Here is a 12,581-nt window from a genome sequence, read left to right as displayed (position 1 = left end):
GCAATTACAGTGAGACTCTGGGAAAAGATAAATATTACTTAAATGAAAAATTACATAAATTTGAAAAGGTTTGCCTTTAAACACCAAATAAAAATGGACTGTGGAATAAATACAAAAGAAATGTGACAATATAGCAGTTACATTTTAGTTGTGGACTTCCCCTTTTTTTGTGCAACTATATTTTAAAATATAATTTTAAAATAATGTTATTTGTCTTTGGTAGATTCCTCTTATTTAGTTTTTTAAAAATTTTATTATTATTATTATACTTTAAGTTCTAGGGTACATGTACATAACATGCAGGTTTGTTACATATGTATACTTGTGCCATGTTGGTGTGCTGCACTTATTTATCGTAGAGCATACACATTGAAAATAACACTCAAAATACATTATTGAACATAAATAAACTATTCCAAGTTACAATACAAGCTCTGGGGTCACTTTTTAATATTTCCTTGCTGTGTGAAATTGGGAACAATATTTCCATGTGTTAATTTTTTTTTTTTAGAAAGTAGGAGATATTGTCAACAGTACTTATATCATGGGGTTGTTTTAGGATACAAAGTAATATATAGATTTTACTTCACTTGAAGAAAAGTACATAAATGCTCAAAAATGGTTTCTCTCAATACAATTGTCTCACTTCCTTCAAAATATCTTATTATATAAATGCATAAACTTAATTTTCTCTTCATGAATTATTGAAGGGAGAGATTACAATGTGTTAAAATGTTAATAAATTCAGGAACTTAAGATTCATTTGACACTAGATCATCTTGATCTGTGGGCCTCATTTTGCTGGTGTTTTATGTTTACACACGTCCCCAGCCACCGTTTCAGGGCTCCCTTGACCTCACTGTTCCTCACACTGTAGATGAGGGGGTTTAGCAAAGGGGTGAACACAGTGTAGAAGGCTGACACAACCTTATCGTGGTTAGTGGACCTATGAGATTTGGGTCTCATGTAGGTAAAAATGGCAGCTCCATAAAAGAGTCCCACCACAGCCACATGTGAAGAGCAGGTGGCAAAGGCCTTCTTGCGGGCTTCTGTAGAGCGCATGTGGAGAACAGCGGCGAGGATGAGACCATAGGAGGACAGGATGAGGGACAAGGGCACCAGGAGCATTAACACACAGCAGATGTACATGGCGTTTTCGAAGACTGAAGTGTCAGCACAAGCCAAACGCACCAGCACGGGGACCTCGCAGAAGAAATGATCGATCTCGTGCGCCCCGCAATACGGGAAGCTCAGGGAAGCAGCAGCCTGCAGGAGCCCGTCAGCTGCACCCAGGAGCCAACACGACATGGTCATCCTCAGGCACAGCTGCCAGCTCATGAGCATGGGATGTCGGAGTGGGTGGCAGACAGCCGCGCAGCGGTCATAGGCCATGGCTGCTAAGAGGAAGCACTCTCCACCCGCCAGCGTGGGGAGGAAGAAGATCTGCGCACCGCAGCCAGCGCGGGAGATGGCCTTATTTCCGGTCAGGTAGTCAGCCGCCATTTTGGGCACAGTGGTAGAAACCAGCATCATGTCCATGAGGGAGAGTTGGCTCAGGAGGAAGTACATGGGCGTGTGGAGCCGGGGGTCCCGGTGAATCAGGAGAATCATGAGGGCATTGCCAAACAGGGAGGTCAAAACAATGGCCAGAAGCATCATGAAGAGGACTTGGTGGGCTGTGGTGTGGTTAAAGAGTCCTAGGAGAATAAAGTCTGAGGTAGTATTTCTCATCTCCATAATTTCCACGGGTGCGATGGTGCAAATGGAAAAATAGAGAAGGAAGAGGCTTTTATCATCTGAATAACGAGCTAATTTCCCTCTTTGATTCGTAGAAAATTCACAAATGTCATGGTTTGCATATTTGCAGGATTGTAGACCTCATCTCAGAAACAGATGGTCTCATTCAGGGACCTCCAGAAAGGCAGGGCCAAGGACTCATTAAATTACTACATCCACCATGTGAGCATTCAGATGTGAGCAGACACAAACACACAGAAACACGAGCATCTTTGAGATGATACCTTGTCTGTGACTAATAACAACACTTCATAGATATGAAACCATTTTTAAGTTGTTTCCTGTTTTATACTTACTCCAAGTACTACTTACTCATTATAGTTACTGTTATTCTCTCCCAACATTTACCAACATCAAATATTCTCTCATTCTCTTATTCTCTCAGGGAAATAAGCAGAGATTATAGGACAATAAAACCAGCAAAATAGGCAAGGATTCTACCTAATCAAGCTGTGCCAAGCCTTGTCAGTTGCATTACTGTCCTCCTATGTAGTGTATACACTCCCCTTATTTTACATACTATTTAAAGTATCTTTCTCATGTGATTGCCACAGCCCACTGACTCCTTGACTGCAGACCTCAACTGCCTCCATTATAACTGTAAACCACTCAGACTCATTTTATTAATGCAGAATGCATGGATAAAAGAGCACTGGACATGGCATTAAAAAGTCCATGTCAAAAAATCACTACTGTCCAAACCACCATCGCCCATGTATACCTATGTAACAAACCTGCATGTTTGGCACATGTATCCCAGGACTCAAAATAAAATAAAAAAGTGTGCAGAGAAGCACCAAGAAAAAAAAAATCACTACTGTCTAGTCAGCTTTTTCCAGATTACAGTAGGTGTACCACTGCTAGTATGTGTCGTGATTTTAGGAAGGATGTGAAATAACATTTCTACCTGCAAAGTTACGTAACTTGTATTTGTGGTAAGAAAAAAAGTAAACATGAAATCATGGGAAAAAAAGAATCATTTCTGTCATTTTACATTATAAGGAGAAAGTTCTATAACATTTTTGTTTCATTTTGTTTACTTATATGTTTTAAACTAGTGGTCCCCAACCTTTTCCACCAATGGAGGTTGTGGGAGAGGGGATGTTTTCGGGATGATACTGTTTCAGCTCAGATCATCAGGCATTAGATTCTCATAAGGAGCATACGATCTAGATCCCTCACGCGCAGTTCACAATAGGGCTCACACTCCTATGAGAACCTAATGCTGCTGATGATCTGAAGGAGGCAGAACTCAGTGGGTAATGCTCGCTCACCTGCTGCTCACCTCCTGTGCAGCCCAGGTCCTAACAGGCCACCGACTAGCACTGAACTTTCTAAAAAGGTTACTACAAAAAATTACATGAGTTTTGCACATAAAAGACTTTGAAAATAGTTTTTTAAGTCATATTGCATACTGAAACAAAATTTTTATTTTTAATTTTTTAGTTTAGATCATTTTATGTTGTCATTTATTCATATATTCAGACGCTTAAAAATCACAGCATAAAACATTAATTAGATTAGTGAGCTGAATGCTATGTTGACATGACAGTGAAAGTCTAAGATTTGAAAATTCGTAGACTTTCTAAATGCTTATACTTTTTCATTCTAAATGGTTATACTTCTTCAGAATTGAATTCTCTTCTCTACAGGTGGAGGCAAAGAGTAAACATCTCTTTAATTTGGAACCATTGCTCTTTTATTTAACATTAAAATGTAACAAAAATCAATAAACCTGTATTATCCTAAGCTGTGAAAAATTATGATGTATAATATTGTTAGAGATTAGACTTTTCAGCACATTGTATCAGTCAGATAATTTAATAGAAAATTAGTTTTACTACATTAATTCCTTCAGGTATGCAAAGGTATTCCAGCTTGATTGTTTTTACAATCAAGGATTTTTTGGCACTTTAAATATACAGCTATATTTATTTCTCAAGTGGAATATTTATCTCTCAATTAAAGGCTATATAACTCAGCAAATTATAAGAATGTGAAAAAATGCTGATAAATATTTCTTCTTTAGGTCAATTTGTGAGCTGATATTAATTCTAAGCTACTAAATAGGGTACCTGGACTTTAAAAAAACATTTTAATACTTTTGCATTTTTATGTATAAAATACATATTTTTAATATATTTTTCCACATATTTATATATACATTTCTATCATATATATTTATATTTATTTCTATTTGTCTTTCTTAGCTCTTCAAGGCACTTTATTTAGAAATAGCTGAGGAATGTTGTGTCTATTAATGTCAAAACCATGCCCTTTCTGAAGTTGGTAGGTAAACTGATTTTCATCCCCTTCCCCACATTCATACTTACTTGAAAACACCACAGGTCACTGTTCTGTACCATTAGAGTTCCACTCAACAGCCTCCTTCTCTCTTCTTTCTGACATCCTACCCTCCACAAAGGCAGTGTCTCTATGTCCACAAGCTATTGATATGACATGGAGAAATTATTGAAACAGCCATACTGTTCAGAGAAAAAAAAAATCCTCTAATACAAGTTCAATCATTTGACCTAATTAACTACTTTATTCAATAATTTTTGACTTGGTGTTTCTGGGTGGACACAGACTGCTTCTTACATTTTCAAAACACCCTGTGGATGACAGGAAAACATTTAGTTTGTGTGATTTGTGCCTGCAACTTTACAAAGGTTGCTTTGCAATTCAAAATTCATGTATAAAATGCCGAATACATAATAAATGAGTAATTTGAAATTACTACCTAAAATTAAAGAAAAATAATTATCAAACAAATTGACTCACGTTTGTAGTAGAGAATCACAGCCAGTGTGACATATATATGGGACTGAATCTTTCTGATGGGTTGAGTACAAATGTTTGCTTAACCTTAGTATTATGAATACTGCTTTGTACTTCTGGTCTCATGCTCTATTTAGTTAAAAGTCCTTTGTGGTCACTGAAAGTTTCTAACAACCAAATACCTTCCCTGGAGCTATGCCACTTGGAAAGGTAAATCACCTTTGGCAAGGGAATACAGATTTCAGTATTTCCTAAGGGTAAATGAATGTAATGAATTAATTTAGCACCCAAGTTTTGCTAAAAGCAAGAACAATCTGAATGGGAATGTGAACAGATATGTCCCTCTTAAGGATAGCAAGCACAATGAATTAGTGAAAAGAAAGTCTAGAACTCTGATCATTGATAATCCCTGAATATATGTGACTTAATTACCTGAAATAAAGTTTTAAATTTTCTGAAATTGTATCATGACAATAATAATACATTTTATTTATTGAACATTTCTATATGCTAGTGAATATGCTCAGCATTTTACATGCATTTACATACATGTTATTTAATCTTTTAATTGTTTATTCTATGAACTTTTACATTAATATAGCAATGTAAATAATGTTAATGGTTTTAAATACCATACTTATATTTAACTATCACAAGGTAGCAGAGTGGAAGAACTTTAATGTTCAAATCATAGATTTGTGGTTCTTAAAGGTTGAGGAACATCTGAATCACTCAGAATACTTAGGAATTACACTTTGAGAAATACTGTCTTTTATTTAAAAAAATCTGAAGGTGAATTTTGACTATTTTGAACTGGGCCTCAATGCTTTGATATCCTGTAAACTAATTAATTCCCAACTTTACAAGTTTAAATGTTTTTGTGTTTTGTTTTTAATCTCACTTCTATTTCTTACCTATTTCATGATTTTGGACAAAATGATCTTCATGTTCCTTTCATATAAAAGGTGCACAATAAAAATTGCTTACTTTGTAGCATTATTAGAAGGAATAAATAAAATATTGGTAAACCATCTGGGAGAGTATCTGGCCCACAGTATATTCTCTATCCATGTTCATTGATATCATTATTGTAATTGTTCTGAAATAAAAAACAGTCCCTGTAAGGCAGAGTAATGTTGATTCTGGCCTACATAGTATGAAAAGTGATCTAAAATAAGGTAAGGGTAGGGTAGCCTGTTCTTTCGGTGTTTAACAGTTCTGCTCAAAGACTATTTAGTGCTCTGGGTGAGTGCTTCTGTGTTTGATTCGCCATTTACCATAAATTAGGGTCCAGAATCTGTGAAGCTGTTATGTCAAGCAGACATGTAAATAATTTCTGTCCATGCTATATTAGACATCAACCAGTTTTATACTAATTGGAAACAAAACAAAAATAATGAATTTTTTTTTTTGAAATCAAATTCACAGTGGCTTTTCCAATACCACTTCTCCAACTCTCACACCAACTAGGTGTCTTACTATTCAATTTAATCCTGACACTGACTGGAGTCTGGAGCATCAGACTCCAGATGTTGCAGGAGTCAATCCCACAAGACTCCTTCCCTTCAGATGCCAGTCTCAAGTAGCGGGTATCCAGGTTACTTCCACCTGATTTGGATACAAACTTGGAGGATCCCACAACCACTCTGCTTCAGGTTATACAACTGGCTAGAACGAAGCATGGAAATGAGGAAAATGCTACACTCACTATTATAGTTTATTATAAAGAACGCAAATGAAGACTCAAATGAAGAGGTACATCTGGGAAGCTCTGGAAGGGTCCCAAGCACAGGAGCTCCTGTGCCACCCACTGGGCAAGTAAATGTGTTTGCGAACTCAGAAGCTCCCTGAACCCTGTCATTATGGGTTTTGTGGTTGTTTCATTATATAGACATTAATGTGGCTGTTGGTAATTGACTCAATCTCCAGCCCCCACCTCTCCAGAAGTTGGGTCATGGGGCTTGAGATGGAGCAGGGAGCCCTCTTAGTGACCTGCAAGTTCCTCCAAGTACAGAGATAAAGGAAAGCTTAAGTTCCTTCAGGGAAATTCCAGGCACCTAGCTAGTCCTGAGAAATAAATGAGCAACTTGATAAGTAAGAAGATAATAACAGTCTAGTATAATTGCCGAGGAAATTAAAATCACAGGATGCTTAGTTCCTTTATCAAAACTAGAGATAACATCATAAAATATGTCCATGAGTTGTTTTTCAGACCTTTGGAATCCCACTAGATAGATCTACTGGCACATAGACCTCAGATAAGAAGGAACTGAGGACAGAACTCAGACCACCATCTTTTCTTCTGAATTTCTTCCTGAAGGTCCTGGAGGAAGTCACACCCACGAATGAGAGCAAACATTCTTTTCTGCTGACTCCAATTTTTTAGACAAAGCTTTACCTCCTTAACGAATCACAAATTGGAAAATTTTTTAATCTCCCTATGATGTGTGGGTCCCCCACTTTGAGATGTCCCATTTTTTCAGGTTAAACTCATGTATAACCTCCATATATTGATTTGTGACTTTGCCTGTAACATTTGCCCTTCTTCCTTTAAAAACTTAACTGTAAGCCATCCATCAGAGAGTTCAGGTCTTAAGCATTAGCTGCCCACTTCTCCTTGCTTGGTCCCCTGTAATAAATTCCTCCCGTTCTCTTGCTGCAATCCACATGTGAGCATTTAACTTTGCTCTATCAGGCAGGCTGACTTGAGTTTCATTTGGTAACATATCTGTGGAATTGGGGTGTGCCACTATCAGGGTGTGTTTGCTAACACAGAAGCTCCCTAAACCCTTCCATTTAGTTTTCTTTGAATTTCTAGTTTTTGGTGTACATGTGCAAGTCTGTCATACAGGTAAATTGTATGTCACAGATGTTTGATATACAGATTATTTTGTCACGCAGGAAATAAGCATAGTACCCAATAGGCGGTTTCTCATTCTCTCTCACCTTCCACCCGCAAGTAGGCCCGGTGTCTGTTGTTCCCTTCTTTGTGTCCATGTGTACTTAATGTTTAGATTCCACTTATAATGAAAACATGCAGTATTTGGTTTGTAGTTCCTTTGTTGGTTTGCTTAGGCTAATGGCCTCCACTTCATCCAGGATGCTGCAAATGCATTATTTCAGTCTTTTTATGGATGCATAATGTTTCATGGTGTATATGTACTACATTTTCTTTGTCCAGTCTACTATTGATGGGCATGGAGGTTGATTCCATGTCTTTGCTATTGTGAATAGTGCTGGAATGAACATACATGTGCAGGTTATTTTATTGTAGAACAATGTATACTCCTTTGGGTATACAAGTAATATTGAGATGAGTGGCTTGAGTGGTAGTTCTGTTTTTTTTTTGTTTGTTTGTTTTTATTTTTTTTCTTTTTTATTATTTTTCTTTTTTTAAAATTTATTTATTATTATTATACTTTAAGTTGTAGGGTACATGTGCATAACGTGCAGGTTTGTTACATATGTATACTTGTGCCATGTTGGTGTGCTGCACCCATCAACTTGTCATTTACATCAGGTATAACTCCCAATGCAATCCCTCCCCCCTCCCCCCTCCCCATGACAGGCCCCTGTGTGTGATGTTCCCCTTCCTGAGTCCAAGTGATCTCATTGTTCAGTTCCCACCTATGAGTGAGAACATGCGGTGTTTGGTTTTCTGTTCTTGTGATAGTTTGCTAAGAATGATGGTTTCCAGCTGCATCCATGTCCCTACAAAGGACACAAACTCATCCTTTTTGATGGCTGCATAGTATTCCATGGTGTATATGTGCCACATTTTCTTAATCCAGTCTGTCACTGATGGACATTTGGGTTGATTCCAAGTCTTTGCTATTGTGAATAGTGCTGCAATAAACATACGAGTGCATGTGTCTTTATAGCAGCATAATTTATAATCCTTTGGGTATATACCCAGTAATGGGATGGCTGGGTCATATGGTACATCTAGTTCTAGATCCTTGAGGAATCGCCATACTGTTTTCCATAATGGTTGAACTAGTTTACAATCCCACCAACAGTGTAAAAGTGTTCCTATTTCTCCACATCCTCTCCATCACCTGTTGTTTCCTGACTTTTTAATGATCGCCATTCTAACTGGTATGAGATGGTATCTCATTGTGGTTTTGATTTGCATTTCTCTGATGGCCAGTGATGATGAGCATTTTTTCATGTGTCTGTTGGCTGTATGAATGTCTTCTTTTGAGAAATGTCTGTTCATATCCTTTGCCCACTTTTTGATGGGGTTGTTTGTTTTTTTCTTGTAAATTTGTTTGAGTTCTTTGTAGGTTCTGGATATTAGCCCTTTGTTAGATGAGTAGATTGCAAAAATTTTCTCCCATTCTGTAGGTTGCCTGTTCACTCTGATGGTAGTTTCTTTTGCTGTGCAGAAGCTCTTTAGTTTAATGAGATCCCATTTGTCAATTTTGGCTTTTGCTGCCGTTGCTTTTGGTGTTTTAGACATGAAGTCTTTGCCCATGCCTATGTCCTGAATGGTACTACCTAGGTTTTCCTCTAGGATTTTTATGGTATTAGGTCTAACATTTAAGTCTCTAATCCATCTTGAATTAATTTTCGTATAAGGAGTAAGGAGAGGATCCAGTTTCAGCTTTCTACATATGGCTAGCCAATTTTCCCAGCACCATTTATTAAATAGGGAATCCTTTCCCCATTTCTTGTTTCTCTCAGGTTTGTCAAAGATCAGATGGCTGTAGATGTGTGGTATTATTTCTGAGGACTCTGTTCTGTTCCATTGGTCTATATCTCTGTTTTGGTACCAGTACCATGCTGTTTTGGTTACTGTAGCCTTGTAGTATAGTTTGAAGTCAGGTAGCGTGATGCCTCCAGCTTTGTTCTTTTGACTTAGGATTGTCTTGGAGATGCGGGCTCTTTTTTGGTTCCATTTGAACTTTAAAGCAGTTTTTTCCAATTCTGTGAAGAAACTCATTGGTAGCTTGATGGAGATGGCATTGAATCTATAAATTACCTTGGGCAGTATGGCCATTTTCACGATATTGATTCTTCCTATCCATGAGCATGGTATGTTCTTCCATTTGTTTGTGTCCTCTTTGATTTCACTGAGCAGTGGTTTGTAGTTCTCCTTGAAGAGGTCCTTTACATCCCTTGTAAGTTGGATTCCTAGGTATTTGATTCTCTTTGAAGCAATTGTGAATGGAAGTTCATTCCTGATTTGGCTCTCTGTTTGTCTGTTACTGGTGTATAAGAATGCTTGTGATTTTTGCACATTAATTTTGTATCCTGAGACTTTGCTGAAGTTGCTTATCAGCTTAAGGAGATTTTGGGCTGAGACAATGGGGTTTTCTAAATATACAATCATGTCATCTGCAAACAGGGACAGTTTGACTTCTTCTTTTCCTAACTGAATACCCTTGATTTCTTTCTCTTGCCTAATTGCCCTAGCCAGAACTTCCAACACTATGTTGAATAGGAGTGGTGAGAGAGGGCATCCCTGTCTTGTGCCAGTTTTCAAAGGGAATTTTTCCAGTTTTTGCCCATTCAGTAAGATATTGGCTGTGGGATTGTCATAAATAGCTCTTATTATTTTGAGGTACGTTCCATCAATACCGAATTTATTGAGCGTTTTTAGCATGAAGGGCTGTTGAATTTTGTCAAAAGCCTTTTCTGCATCTATTGAGATAATCATGTGGTTCTTGTCTTTGGTTCTGTTTATATGCTGGATTATGTTTATTGATTTGCGAATGTTGAACCAACCTTGCATCCCAGGGATGAAGCCCACTTGATCATGTTGGATAAGCTTTTTGATGTGTTGCTGAATCCGGTTTGCCAGTATTTTATTGAGGATTTTTACATCGATGTTCATCAGGGATATTGGTCTAAAATTCTCTTTTTTTGTTGTGTCTCTGCCAGGCTTTGGTATCAGGATGATGTTGGCCTCCTAAAATGAGTTAGGGAGGATTCCCTCTTTTTCTATTGATTGGAATAGTTTCAGAAGGAATGGTACCAACTCCTCCTTGTACCTCTGGTAGAATTCAGCTGTGAATCCATCTGGTCCTGGACTTTTTTTGGTTGGTAGGCTATTAATTATTGCCTCAATTTCAGAGCCTGCTATTGGTCTATTCAGGGATTCAACTTCTTCCTGGTTTAGTCTTGGAAGAGTGTAAGTGTCCAGGAAATTATCCATTTCTTCTAGATTTTCCAGTTTATTTGCGTAGAGGTGTTTATAGTATTCTCTGATGGTAGTTTGTATTTCTGTGGGGTCAGTGGTGATATCCCCTTTATCATTTTTAATTGCGTAGATTTGATTCTTCTCTCTTTTCTTCTTTATTAGTCTTGCTAGTGGTCTGTCAATTTTGTTGATCTTTTCAAAAAACTAACTCCTGAATTCATTGATTTTTTGGAGGGTTTTTTGTGTCTCTATCTCCTTCAGTTCTGCTCTGATCTTAGTTATTTCTAGCCTTCTGCTAGCTTTCGAATGTGTTTGCTCTTGCTTCTCTAGTTCTTTTAATTGCGATGTTAGAGTGTCAATTTTAGATCTTTCCTGCTTTCTCTTGTGGACATTTAGTGCTATAAATTTCCCTCTACACACTGCTTTAAATGTGTCCCAGAGATTCTGGTATGTTGTATCTTTGTTCTCATTGGTTTCAAAGAACATCTTTATTTCTGCCTTCATTTCGTTATGTACCCAGTAGTCATTCAGGAGCAGGTTGTTCAGTTTCCATGTAGTTGAGCGGTTTTGATTGAGTTTCTTAGTCCTGAGTTCTAGTTTGATTGCACTGTGGTCTGAGAGACAGTTTGTTATAATTTCTGTTCTTGTACATTTGCTGAGGAGTGCTTTACAAAGCTGCTGGGAAGCTCGAACTGGGTGGAGCTCACAGCAGCTCAAGGAAACCTACCTGTCTCTGTAGACTCCACCTGTGGGGACAGGGCAATAACAAACACAGCCGAAACCTCTGCAGACGCAAACGACTCTGTCTGACAGCTTTGAAGAGAGCAGTGGATCTCCCAACACGGAGGTTGAGATCTGAGAAGGGACAGACTCCCTGCTCAAGTTGGTCCCTGACCCCTGAGTAGCCTAACTGGGAGACATCCCCCACTAGGGGCAGTCTGACACCCCACACCTCACAGGGTGGAGTACACCCCTGAGAGGAAGCTTCCAAAGCAAGAATCAGACAGGTACACTCGCTGTTCAGAAATATTCTATCTTCTGCAGCCTCTGCTGCTGATACCCAGGCAAACAGGGTCTGGAGTGGACCTCAAGCAATCTCCAACAGACCTACAGCTGGGGGTCCTGACTGTTAGAAGGAAAACTATCAAACAGGAAGGACACCTACACCAAAACCCCATCAGTACATCACCATCATCAAAGACCAGAGGCAGATAAAACCACAAAGATGGGGAAAAAGCAGGGCAGAAAAGCTGGAAATTCAAAAAATAAGAGCGCATCTCCCCCTGCAAAGGAGCGCAGCTCATCGCCAGCAACGGATCAAAGCTGGACAGAGAATGACTTTGACGAGATGAGAGAAGAAGGCTTCAGTCCATCAAATTTCTCAGAGCTAAAGGAGGAATTACGTACCCAGCGCAAAGAAACTAAAAATCTTGAAAAAAAAGTGGAAGAATTGATGGCTAGAGTAATTAATGCAGAGAAGGTCCTAAACGAAATGAAAGAGATGAAAACCGTGACACGAGAAATACGTGACAAATGCACAAGCTTCAGTAACCGACTCGATCAACTGGAAGAAAGAGTATCTGCGATTGAGGATCAAATGAATGAAATGAAGCGAGAAGAGAAACCAAAAGAAAAAAGAAGAAAAAGAAATGAACAAAGCCTGCAAGAAGTATGGGATTATGTAAAAAGACCAAATCTACGTCTGATTGGGGTGCCTGAAAGTGAGGGGGAAAATGGAACCAAGTTGGAAAACACTCTTCAGGATATCATCCAGGAGAACTTCCCCAACCTAGTAGGGCAGGCCAACATTCAAATCCAGGAAATACAGAGAACGCCACAAAGATACTCCTCGAGAAGA

General features: G+C 38.4%; 1 protein-coding gene across 1 annotated transcript; it reads right to left on the bottom strand.

The window, feature by feature from the left end:
• Positions 1 to 280: 280 nt before the first annotated feature.
• On the bottom strand, positions 281 to 2,364 carry LOC126943415 (olfactory receptor 2T33). The gene has a single exon (XM_050772083.1). The coding sequence runs from the start codon at positions 1,735 to 1,737 to the stop codon at positions 775 to 777; it is 963 nt and encodes a 320-aa protein (XP_050628040.1). The 5' UTR covers positions 1,738 to 2,364; the 3' UTR covers positions 281 to 774.
• Positions 2,365 to 12,581: the final 10,217 nt, after the last annotated feature.

This window comes from Macaca thibetana, chromosome 1, assembly GCF_024542745.1.
Source record: "Macaca thibetana thibetana isolate TM-01 chromosome 1, ASM2454274v1, whole genome shotgun sequence".
Classification (NCBI taxonomy): domain Eukaryota; kingdom Metazoa; phylum Chordata; class Mammalia; order Primates; family Cercopithecidae; genus Macaca; species Macaca thibetana.
The sequence above is the reverse complement of the archived record's forward strand: the minus strand, read 5'-3'. Positions and strand labels throughout refer to the sequence as shown.